Raw genomic sequence first — 12,072 nt, forward strand, 5'->3', positions numbered from 1 at the left:
ATATTTGACTCGACACATATTTTAAGAAAGGGGAGTAAAAGTTAGTGGAATGTGGGTTTCACATTTATAGATTAGTTATTTATATATTAGTTTTATAAGAGATTGCAAGTGTAATGAGTTAGTGAAAAGTGGACTTCATTACTAAAAATGGAAGAAAAAAAACAAGCAAAATGGATAGCATTTCATAGAAGGACTAAAATAACAATTGTGGACAATATTTCACTAAGGAAGTAACACATAAATGCTCCTACAAAGCCGCATAAAGGAAACCAAATCTGTTTGTCATCATATTTTGTGAAGCTTGAAACTGGGCTTAAATATTGAAGTGCAATATTATATGGAGACTCTTAGCGAATAAATCCATATAAATACTAAAGTGGCGAATCTATACTCTCTCCGTCTCACTCTAAGTGGAATATTTCTAATTTGGCACGGGATTTTATGCAGTGTTGTATTGTGAGTAAAATAGTCAGATTTCATCAATGCTAACACTAACCCAAATTACTTTTTTTACCCTTTGCAATTACTTTTTTTACCCTTTGCAAAATGCTCTGATTAGATTGCTGAGAATCGACTTATTCATTCAACCTTTCCTTCTCCTTTTTTTTCTTCAAATTGAAATTCCTTAACGCATCTGACATCTCAACTTTGGATTTCTTGCTTAACCAGCCAGAGACTAACTCTCATGTCTACATATATGATGTCATTCTCCAAATTAAAATTTCACAACACAATCAATTTTTGTTTCTTGCTTCTTCTAGAATTGCGAGTGTGAGATGTAAAAGAACTACAACAAATTTCTTATTTCCATTTTCTTGTTTCTCCTAAATTTTCAGAATTCTCAAAATTGCAAGCACGAGATAAGATGTAAAACCCACAACAAATTGCTGCAGTGAAAAAATTATCACACTACAACAAATCAATGCCCCGCAACTGATTGATTGAGATCCTAGAGAAAGAGTGAGTTTTAAAAGAACAAAAAGAAAAGTCGTCGGATTTTGACAGAGAAACATAAATGAAAAAAAGGGGGCAGAGAAACATAAATGAAAAAAAGGGCTACCTGTCCACTTGATAAAGAGGAGGAAGAAGATGAAAGCAACTACTCAAAAAATGAGGAAGACTAAGGTTGCATGGCAGAAAACTATTTTGTACTCTTTCTCTATCTTGTTATTGATTTATTAGGGTGAAATCCTAATATATTTAAACGCATGCACCATAGTGATGTGAATATAAGAACAATCAATTTTTCCACATTGACTCGAAATTCGCACGCTCCAGCATTGCTTGAAATTCGCACGGTTAAATTCACATGGTGCTTTACACTCGTACGCTCAAGCACATACTCGCAGTGACCCTTGTATTGTTCTATTAGAATGACTTGAAATTCGCACAATGTTTGCTACATGGTTGGAAGAGTAGATTGTATTTTAAAATGTTGTTCGGTTTCAATCTCAGTTACAATCTCAGTTTCACTTTCAGCTTCGTCCCGTGCCGGGAAATCATAGACCATTTGGAAGAGGATGAGTACACTAGCCTTGAGGAATTCGAGTTTCATCTCCGCTACGAGGGGGATGCGCTGCCAACTTCGCCGGGAGAGTTGGAGATGAAGGCGGCGTTCCTGAGTGAAATAGCTGAGAAGGCTATTTCATTGATCGACGAGTGGGCGGTTCAAGGCCGCTGCAACTTGATGTGCGCGCGTCTTGCGGCAAAGGCCAAGAAAGCTTTGGGCGATGTACATGCGTGCGCCGACGGGGTCATCCTCCTGCACTGTAGCCGACTCAGCGAGGAGTTTGGGGATCTCAAATCAAAATTCGGCGATGCAGTGAGGGAAGTTGAGAGTGAGCAAAAGCAACTTCGTGTTTATAGATAGAGGCGCAAATTAGTTGCCCTCACAATGGCTTGTATTGTACTCCTCATATTTCTTGATGAGAGATGCTTCCCACAAATAGCGAAAGGGTAGACAGCGAATGGAGGGAACCCAATTATTTCAAACTGGCGTGGAGAGTTCTACCCCACCTTGGTGGGCTATGGTGGAATATTTTCAATGATGCGGCACAGGAGTACAAGAAAGAGTTGGACGAGATCAAAATCACAAAAAGGTGGCTTGACCAGGTCGCAGCCCTAGTTTTCAAAGTACTCGACGAAGAAATCGTGCCCACCACTGCTGAATCCAGTCCCTCTGATTCCGATGCTAAAGCCAATCCCTCCTCTTATGTGTGTAAAACTAAATATGCTTGAATACATACGTGTAATATGGACTAGATAAAATGCATAATGTAATTTTGGAATGATAATACTAATATATACTCCCTCCGTCCCTGATTAGGAGTCACACTTTGACCGGGCACGGGTTTTAAGAAATGTAAAGAAAAGTTGTTGAAAAAGTTGGTGGAATGTGGGACCCATTTTTTAAAATTGATTTATAATAAAATGTGAGTGAATTGAGTTAGTGAAATGTGGGACCTACTTACTATTTATGGTAAAAATGAAGTGTGACTCTTAATTGGAGACAGACCGAAATGGAAAAGTGTGACTCTTAATCGGGGACGGAGGGAGTAGTACTCCTTCGTATGAGTTTAAGTGATTGTGTTTTTACTTGGTTGATTTTATTTGGGTATATTTGGCATATATTATAAATGGAGTATTGCATGGTATAAGATGGTATGTGACGATTATTCACTTTATACGGATTATTGGCACTTTATACGGATTACTTGGTTGCTTGGTTGCTCGTTTCATGCATTGGTTTTGGGTTAAAATTCTGTGCATTTGGGATGCTAATCTGTGTTTCTGAGTTCAGGTGCGTAGTAAATCTGCTGGACCTAGGAGTTGCTGTTACCGGACCTGGCAGATGCAAAAGAGATGGAATTGAAGTAAAAATCAGATGTCGCCGTTCGGACCTGAGAGATTTAAAAGTTGGCGACAGGAGCAGAATGGAGCATGAGCAGATTATTTTAAAGAATCTTATTCAAGGGCAAAAGCGTCTAATTACCAGAGGGATAGCCCAGGGATCAGAGCCTCACATATATAAAGAGCTCAATCTTGAAGAACAAGACAGCCACTTCTACACACTCTTAGCTCAAGCTTTCGTTCCATGCCTTAGTTCCACACTTCAAATTTCTCATTTTTAACTGCTGCGCACTTGGAGATGGAGTGATCCTGGCCACCGTGGTTCTTATCATTATTTTGCTGTTGTATAACACCACCTTGTGAAGGCGAAGAAACAATCTTTACTTGTTTTGTTTAGTTTGCTTTCGGTTTCAAGTACTTGTTGGTTTTTAAATTTCGTAACTCTAGTTCTTGCTTTGATCTACTGGATTCGAACCTATTTCTCGTTATTATGGAAGTTTATGTTAGATTTTGTTGGATCTCGCCGAGTTGATGTTTATTTCTTACTTTTAACTTTCGTTCTTGTTTATTGTTGGATGTTTAGAGCTGAAATCTATTGGTTTGTTGTTGGAGGTTGTGGATTTACGTAAGGAGGTGTTTGGATTTGTTAAATCGTGGTGAATTTGAGTTGGAGTTTCGTAGATCTGATGTTTTCTGTTTACGTTTGCATGATTATGGCTATTTACTTTCTGTTTCTGCATCCTTTAGGTCCAGTAGCGTAGATCTGTTAGTTTAGGCTTTAATTTCTCGTTTAAGTTTAGATTTGAAGTTTGCTCTGTTTTCATGGTGTTTAATACTCTATTTTATCTGCTATTCTCGTTTGATTCCCGAAGAAGATGAAGTTGTTGGTAGTTAGAACCAGATCTGCTTTTGTTAGTACTTTCTGCACATGTACTTTGCTTTTTCTGCATGTCCCCCAGACCCTGTCAGTACCATCTGAATTTTCTTTTTACTTTTCTGCATGCTTTTCCAGACCCTGGTAGTTTAAGGAAACTTGTCTCCACTTTTCGCTTTATACTTGTCTGTCCAAATTAGGAAAGTCCGTCTAGTTAAGTTAACTCCAGTTGTCTTAGAACTTTAAAATATCTCGTTTCTCTAAAGTCATGCATGTCCCGTACGTTCTCATTTCTTAGACCCAGTAGGTAGAGTAAAGTTTTTTCTATCTCTCAGACCTAATAGTTTTAAGTTCTCGACCCACAAAATTGCGTGGCAGCAGCCAACCCCTTTCTCCCAAAACATCCTCAAATGCAGTTTCGTAACACCTTCGTCCTCGTGGGATCGATCATTTACTTTCCTGTGCTAGTTGTAATATAGTGGGTTGAGGTTTTGAAGAAATAGAGTGCATCCAACGACCCCTGTCTGATAGTTTCATGATCTTCTAGGCCCTGAAGTCTAGTCGAATCCTCTGGACCTGTTAGATTGAGTGATATCACACACAGCACGCAATGCACATTTCTAGCTCTTCACACACCTATGTGAATTATTGATACACTCAAATATTGTTAACTAGTTGTTTAACAATGTCAATCATATATATTAACGGAAACTGAATTTTGTTAGTTATAACTAATTTTTAGAAAATTTTCTTAAAGCTTCAAAATCATATAACTATCTCGATTCAAATTATTATTTCACTGAACATATATATCAAATTAAAGGTAATTTTATAAGCATTTTAACAAGATCCTAATTGCATATGTTTTGATGATAAAGATAATTTTATTTGAATTTTCAATATTTCTAACTTTCAGAATCATATCAACACATAGTACATATAATGCCAATCATATGTATGTTCAGTGTCAATCAAAGTAGTTGACATATTCAAGGCATTTAGTTGGCATTATTATTGTTACGTGCTCACATCACGAGAATGACCAAAACTTTGTGAGAATGACGAAAACTGACATGTTTAAGGAATGACGAAAATCTCATTTTCAAATTAATTAAGTATAAAATAAATTTCCATGTGGCACCACTAGATCATTTAGATCTAACGGATAGAAATTAGTACTCCCTCAGCCCTTCTGTACAAGGGGCATTTATTTTCGACACAGAATTTAAGAAAAATTATGTTAAGGGAGTTAAGTAAATGTATAATAATCTAATTTATAGTAGAGGGTGGTTGTAGCCAAGTGGATCAAGGCAGTGGATTGTGAATCCACCACACGCGGGTTTAATTCCCGTCGTTTGCCCATTTTTTTAGTGAACGTAAAGTAGGAAAGGAAAATGGAAGAGAGATGCAAAGCGAATAAAGTAAGACAAGGTAAAGTAATACTAGAAAATAAAAGTTGTTGCTTTTTGCTTAAAAAAAGAAATAACTCAACTATAATGGGACAACCAAAAAAGGAATACGACTCAACTACAGAAGGACGGAGAGAGTAGTACTTAGGAATTACTAGTTATAAACTTTTGAAACGGCATGAGTTTGAATGTACAATTTGTATAGTAAAAGAGAAGAATTGGTAAAACAAGAGAGAGGAAGAGAAAAATGGATAAATTAAGAGAGATAAAGAGAAAAAATAGTATAAGTAGTTTTAGTGGATTGTTGGGTCCATTACCTAAAATACAAAAAATTAGAAAATTGTATTTTTAAAGAACGAAGGTAGTAGCAAACAGTTATCAATTAATCATATCCATGCTTTGACGACTCTAAACTTAATCATCACCTCATATGAAAATTTAAACCCAAATAGAAATAGATAGAGAAAAATAAATTAGCCATAAGGTGAGTAAAATACTCAAAATTCAAATATCGGATCAAAACTATATTGAGTTTTAAATTTTGTAGGTTTTTTCGGATTTTAAATTGGGTCAGAGTATAGTTTATGTAAATTTCGGATTTTCAGATCAGGCATATTTTAATTTTTAAAAAAAATAGGAACTGAAAATTATTTATAAATATATTGGATTTAGCTTTATTACTATTAATTTTACCAGTCAAATGCTCATTTATTATAACCAACACTAAAAACTACTAAAGCCTAAATTGGATTAAAAAGCATTCCTCCCATTCATTTATTTTTTTAGCATTAAATTAGTAGTAGTACTCTTTACATTCAAATGTTCGTTTATTGCTTAATTAAATGGTGTATGTTAGTATGTTACGGTTCTAGTATAAATTAAACTCTAATATTTTTTTCTAAAAAAATTACTATAATTAGGTTTATAAAGTTTTGGACTTTTAGAGAGATTATAGAAATTGTCTAATTAGAAAAGATTGGTTTTACATTAAGAATAAATGTAAAAATTTTATATATTTATTTTTTAGGTAATTTTGGATCTTTCTGTACCAAATTTTATAATTTGAATTTTGGAATTTCGGATTCGTAGGCTATTCAGTTTGGATCAGATCCATTTTTATAAAAGTTTGAATTTGCAAAAAATGGATCTGACTAGCTAAAAAATTCAAACTGAAATCTGAATGTTCACTCGGGAAGAATGATAGTATTTAAAACAAGTCAATTAAAAGTTAGAAACGTAGAAAATAATTTGTAACTTTAGCTTTCCTTCACGACGACCACGACCTCGACTTGTTAAATAAATTTGTATATGAAAAATGGTCAAGATTAAAGACGTTTTATCTCATGCATTAGAACATATTCATATTAAACTTGTACGTACATATATAATTTTCCATGCAATATTGGATTTTAATATTTAATATTTAGGACCATAAATTTTAAGTATAATCTATATTTATATTTATTAGATTTCCAAGAATTCAAACTATATATATTGATATACACCTGATATAATAAAATATTAATCTATACGATGCTCACTAAATATATTTATAATTCAATTGATGATAAAATATACAAGATATTAAATAATACTATTTCAGGTCATGGATGTTACATGCATAAATTTGACTTGCAATTCGGAATACTTGTACACACTTTAAAGTCAAAATTATAAATACTTGACTGCTTCAACTCCTTTTTATTCATTCCCGTAACTATATAATTGTAAATCTGTTTTAACTACTGCTAATCAATTAAATAATTACTACTACTAACATAATTCATTCATCCAATAAAACATTGATTATCTAAACTAGTTGTTTTCCTAATAAATAGGAAAAACAAGGAGGAATTACGGTTGTTAATAGAATTTTTGAGTTTTTTTTAAACATTGGGGGTCTTGTTTAGTGCACAGAATTGAAATTGAATTGAGATTAGAATCTACAAAATTGAATTTGAGGGTATTAAGTTAGCAATTAAGGGACGAGTTAGCAATTGATCATACCCATTAGTTAGTTATAGTTATTGCATAATTGAAATTCAAATTACGCCCATAACATATTTACACGTTTAATTTCTTTTATGACATATCAAGAATATATTTTTACTAAAATTAAATTTAATTTTCATATAATTAATAAATAAAATTCATACTTTTTTCATTTATTGATTAAGAATTTTGAGTATTTGGTATGAGTTAGCATGATATATTTCTAAAAATTTATAATGTCATACTCCCCACGTCTTATAAAAATAAGAGTATTTTTCATTTTGGGATGTCCCATAAAATTATCTCATTCTATTTTTGATAACTTTTTTTCTGTCTAATAAGATAAGTCTCATTCTCCACTTACAATACTATAATTACTATTTCGTTCTATCTCTCTCTTACTTTACAAATTGTATATTAATTCCCGTGCCGTCCCAAATGTCCATAAATTTATGGGATGGAGGGAGTATAAAAAATTATCAGTGGTATTAAACTCAAACTTCGTCTCTACTTAAGTCTTGTTTTTTAAATGAGCAATCCAGTTATTTAACTGGACATCCTGGGGAAAGAAGTGGCTCAAAAAGGATACGGTTCCTCTATACTGCGGTGAATGCAAACATGCAGGACATTCAGGTTTCACATGCTACGCTAATGGAAGGAGTGCAAAACCAGCAAAGAAAAATTAACACTCTGTTCCTCAACATCATAATGGATCGAAGCCGTCTGAAATCAATTGTTCTACATCAACGGAAGGAGGGAGGTACAACTCCTTCTCTAAACCGATACACGAGGGAGATGGAGGCACGGAAAAAGCTCATTGGCAGCCTCGTGGAGAAGAAGATGGTGGTTTCAGAACACAAGGGAGAAGAAAAGGTCCTCCGCAGCAACAGCATAAACAAGAATACAGGATACTTCAAAGGTCTCACTCCTCTGGAGAGATGGGGCAACAACTCTTGGGCAAAGGCAAAGATAGCTCAGAAAACAGAGAAAACAGAGCAGGTATCATTTCTTCGTCTATCCCAGGTCCCGTGGAGAGCCTTAACATCGAACCTCGGATTAGTGGTCGTCTTGAGGAAGCCCTCTTGAAGTTCTCCAAGCCCAGCTACTACAAACAACTGGAGAATGGAGGTTTCGACACGGAGGAGTACGGAGATGCGCTTGAGATGGAGGAGGATCCGGATCCAAACCTCAACATCGAGAGTGGCACCTCCAAACAACCAGAAACCAGCATAGTGAGTTGGGAAAAATCGGTAGAAAACAAGGCTGGGATGGTGATTGGGAATGAGGGGCCAGCCACCTCGTTTCAACGTCAATTTTGATCATGTCAGCCAACTTCCTGATTTGGAATACTAGGGGGATTGTAAATGCAAGAACTCAAGGTACTCTCAATCACTTAATTAAGACTCACAAAATTTGTTTTGCAGCCATTATCGAACCTCTTGTGGTACCAAGACAAGAGGTATGCAGAAAGCTGAATTTGGAGTTCAAAGCCGCAAACATTAACAACCAAATATGGATTTTGGCGGAGCAAAGTTGGAAGGTGGAAGTTCGCAAGGATGTGGAACAAATGCTTCACATAAAAATATCAATCGGCTCTATCAAGACTTCTACATGTCAATCATTTATGGAAAATGCTCTCGGCTTGGTAGGCGTCCATTATGGGCAGCTATGAAAGAAGTGACTGAGGCTATGGAAGGAAGGCCTTGGTTGGTGGGAGGAGACTTTAACATTTTTGCAGCGGAAGACGAACGACAAGGGAAAGGTGAATGCAGTAGGATCAAACGCAAAGAAATCTTGGAGTTCGTTGAGACGATCAATGAATGCCAACTAGTTGAACCAGAGAGCGATGGCAACCCCTTCACATGGGCAAGAGGTGAGCATTTTGAGAAACTTGATCGGGTACTTCTAGGAGAGGGCTGGACATCAACATTTCAAGCGACAAGAGTGACCAACCTTCCTAGAATTGTCTCGGACCATGGCCCTCTGCTCATTAGATGTAAAGACGAAAACAACTCCGTGCGCCCACCTTTTAGATTCCAAAACATGTGGGTCCGTCACCATAGTTTTTTCTCGGTTGTCAATAGCGTTTGGGAAGGGGATACCAGAGTAAAAGGCATGCTCAACCTCCACTTAAAGATCACAAAAGTGAAAAACCGACTCAAGGAATGGAACAGAGAAACTTTTGGCAACTTATTCTCCAAACTTGAAAAGGTGGAAAAAGAGGCAGCTACTGCACAAGAGAGCTACGAAAGGAATCCTTACCCGAAGAATAGATGTGCGAGCAACAAGGCCATTGTAGAGTTCATTCTCACTCTCAAAATGGAGGAGGATTATTGGAAACAAAAAGCTGTTATCCGATGGATTGCAGAGGGGGAACGGAATACTAAATAATTCCAAGGATGGGTAAAACAAAAACGTCTCAATTCCAGAATCCATGAGATCAAACACGGCCCGGATTCAATCAGCAACTCTGAAGGCCTTAGGGCATCTGCTGCAATGTTTTTTCAAACGCTCATTTCAAGCGAGGACATCACCCTTGAAGAGCCGAACCAGGAAATAATCAATACACTTCAGCATTGCAGCGGAGAGCACCCCGGGGCCGGATGGCTTCTCTGCTCTTTTCTACCAAGTATGTTGGGACTTCATTGGTAAAGATGTGACGGAGGCTGTAGAAAATTTCTTCGATGGAGCATACATGCCGAGGGGTTTCACATCAACCATGCTCGTCCTCCTCCCTAAAAAAGACCATCCCTAGACGTGGGCGGACTACAGACCCATCAGCTTATGCAACGTCTCCAACAAAATCATCTCCAAAATCATGGCATCAAGGTTAGGTACTCTAATGCCTCATATTATCTCCCCTAACCACAGTGGCTTCATTAAAGGTAGATTCCTTAGTGACAACGTACTTCTTGCTCAAGAGCTGATACAACACATCGAAAGAAGCTCCCCCTCTCCTAACATTGCGATTAAGTTGGACATGGCCAAGCCTACGACCGAGTTCAATGGCCTTTTCTTTTCAAAGTCCTACAGCGCATGGGCTTCCAGCAGAAATGGATCAGCATGGTGGAACGGTGTATTAGTTCAAACTGGTTTTCAGTCCTCATCAATGGTAGTCCGGGGGCTTCTTCAAATCCTCTAGAGGCCTTCGTCAAGGCGATCCGTTATCCCCTGCTTTGTTCACCATTGCAGTGGAATATTTGTCCCGACTACTCGATAATGCTTTGCTTGGAAATAGAGAGCTGGAATTTAGCACATCGAGGCATAGCTTCGGAGTGTCGCACCTAGCCTATGCCGATGATATTATCATCTTCTCCAAGGCAAGTAACACAACCCTAGTAGAGGTGATGAGCTGCCTGGATCATTACTCTGCTGTGTTGGGACAAAAAATCAATCGCCAAAAGAGAAATTTTTTCAATGCCAATAAGCATATTGGTTGGGCACAACAGATTAAAGCAACAAGTGGGTTCCAACAAGGGGAGTTGCCTTTTACCTACCTAGGAGTACTGACAGGGCCCAAGAGTGCAGTGCAGGTGCGGCGTGATATGTGTCTCGATCTAACAGGTCCAGAGGATTCGACTAGACTTCAGAGGCTAGAAAGGCTTTCCTAATTTGGACAGACAAGCATAAAGCAAAAAAGCAAGACAAGTTTCCTTAAACTACCAGCGTCTGGAAAAGCATGCAGAAAAGTAAAAGAGACAAAGTGGATCGTACTGACAGGTCTAGGGGACATGCAGAAAAAGCAAAGTACATGCTGAAAAGTACCAACATAAAGTAGATCTGGTTCTAACTACCAACAACTTCATCTTCTTCGGGAATCAAACGAGAATAGCAGAGAAAACAGAGTTTTAAACACCATGAAAACAGAGCAAACTTTAGATCTAGACTTAAAACGAGGAATTAAAGCCTAAACTAACATATCTACGCTACTCGACCTAAAGGATGCAAAGAACAGAAAGTAAATAGCCATACTCATGCACAACGTAAACATCAAGCACCAAATATACGAAACTTCAACTCCGAAACACCAAGATTCAACAAATCCAAACATCTCCATATGCAAATCCCCAACCTCCAACAATAAACCAACAGATCTCAGCTCCAAACATCCAACAACAAACAAGGAACGAAAGCTAAAAGCAAGAGATGATCATAAACTCAGAAATATCCAACCAAAAGCAAACATAAACTTCCATAATAACTAGAAATAAGTCTGAACCCAGCAGATCAAAGTCAGAACTAGAGTTATGAAACTTAAAACCAACAAAGCACTGAACGAAAGCAATAAAATTGTTTCTTCGCCTTCACAAGGCGGTGTTACACAGAAAAATAACAACGATGACGATGAGAACCACGGTGGCCGGAATCCTCCATGTCCAAGTACGCAGCAACATGATATGAAAATCTGAAGTATGGAACTAGAACTAGAGCTAGGAGAGCGTAGAAGTGGCTGTTTGATGTGTTTTCTGTTTGAGAAGTTTGTATTTTCTGTTTGATGTGTTTTTCTCCCACTTAGCCCAATGCTTGGTCTAAGTGTGAGAAGTTTTTATTTTTATAACCTGTTGATATTGTTGCATTGATTTCTCGGTTTCCCCCCTTCACGACGATGGCTTGGGGACAAGCTTGAGTGAAGTGGGAGGGGGAGAGGAGTCAATGCATGAATTTGTCTGCATGTTAAGAGTCTTTAGGTCTAAGTTTTGTTGTGTCGCATGAGCCAGTGAATATAATACGGCATGATCCCCTTAGTGAAAGTAATTGAAAGTAGGAGGCATTTCAACTTAGAAGCATTTTCCTTTAATAAGCCAAGTCAATTTGAGTGAAGTGAGAACGATGGAGGATGCCTTTGCTTACTTAGTTGTGAAGACCTACTATAATAGCGAGTTATAAGCCTTAAATAACTTCGAGCTAACACATGTTTAAGGGCCGCCACTGAATGCTTAGGGAGAA

General features: G+C 37.2%; 2 protein-coding genes across 2 annotated transcripts; both read left to right on the top strand.

Annotated features, from left to right (window-relative positions):
* The first annotated feature begins 8,637 nt into the window (after positions 1 to 8,637).
* On the top strand, positions 8,638 to 9,516 carry LOC148932436 (uncharacterized). Its single transcript, XM_089065102.1, has one exon. The coding sequence runs from the start codon at positions 8,638 to 8,640 to the stop codon at positions 9,514 to 9,516; it is 879 nt and encodes a 292-aa protein (XP_088921228.1).
* A 427-nt stretch (positions 9,517 to 9,943) lies between these two features.
* Positions 9,944 to 10,267, top strand: LOC148932437 (uncharacterized). Its single transcript, XM_089065103.1, has one exon. The coding sequence runs from the start codon at positions 9,944 to 9,946 to the stop codon at positions 10,265 to 10,267; it is 324 nt and encodes a 107-aa protein (XP_088921229.1).
* Positions 10,268 to 12,072: the final 1,805 nt, after the last annotated feature.

Source organism: Salvia hispanica, chromosome 2 (assembly GCF_029641045.1).
Source record: "Salvia hispanica isolate PSC_SH4W2 chromosome 2, Shi_PSC_v1, whole genome shotgun sequence".
Classification (NCBI taxonomy): domain Eukaryota; kingdom Viridiplantae; phylum Streptophyta; class Magnoliopsida; order Lamiales; family Lamiaceae; genus Salvia; species Salvia hispanica.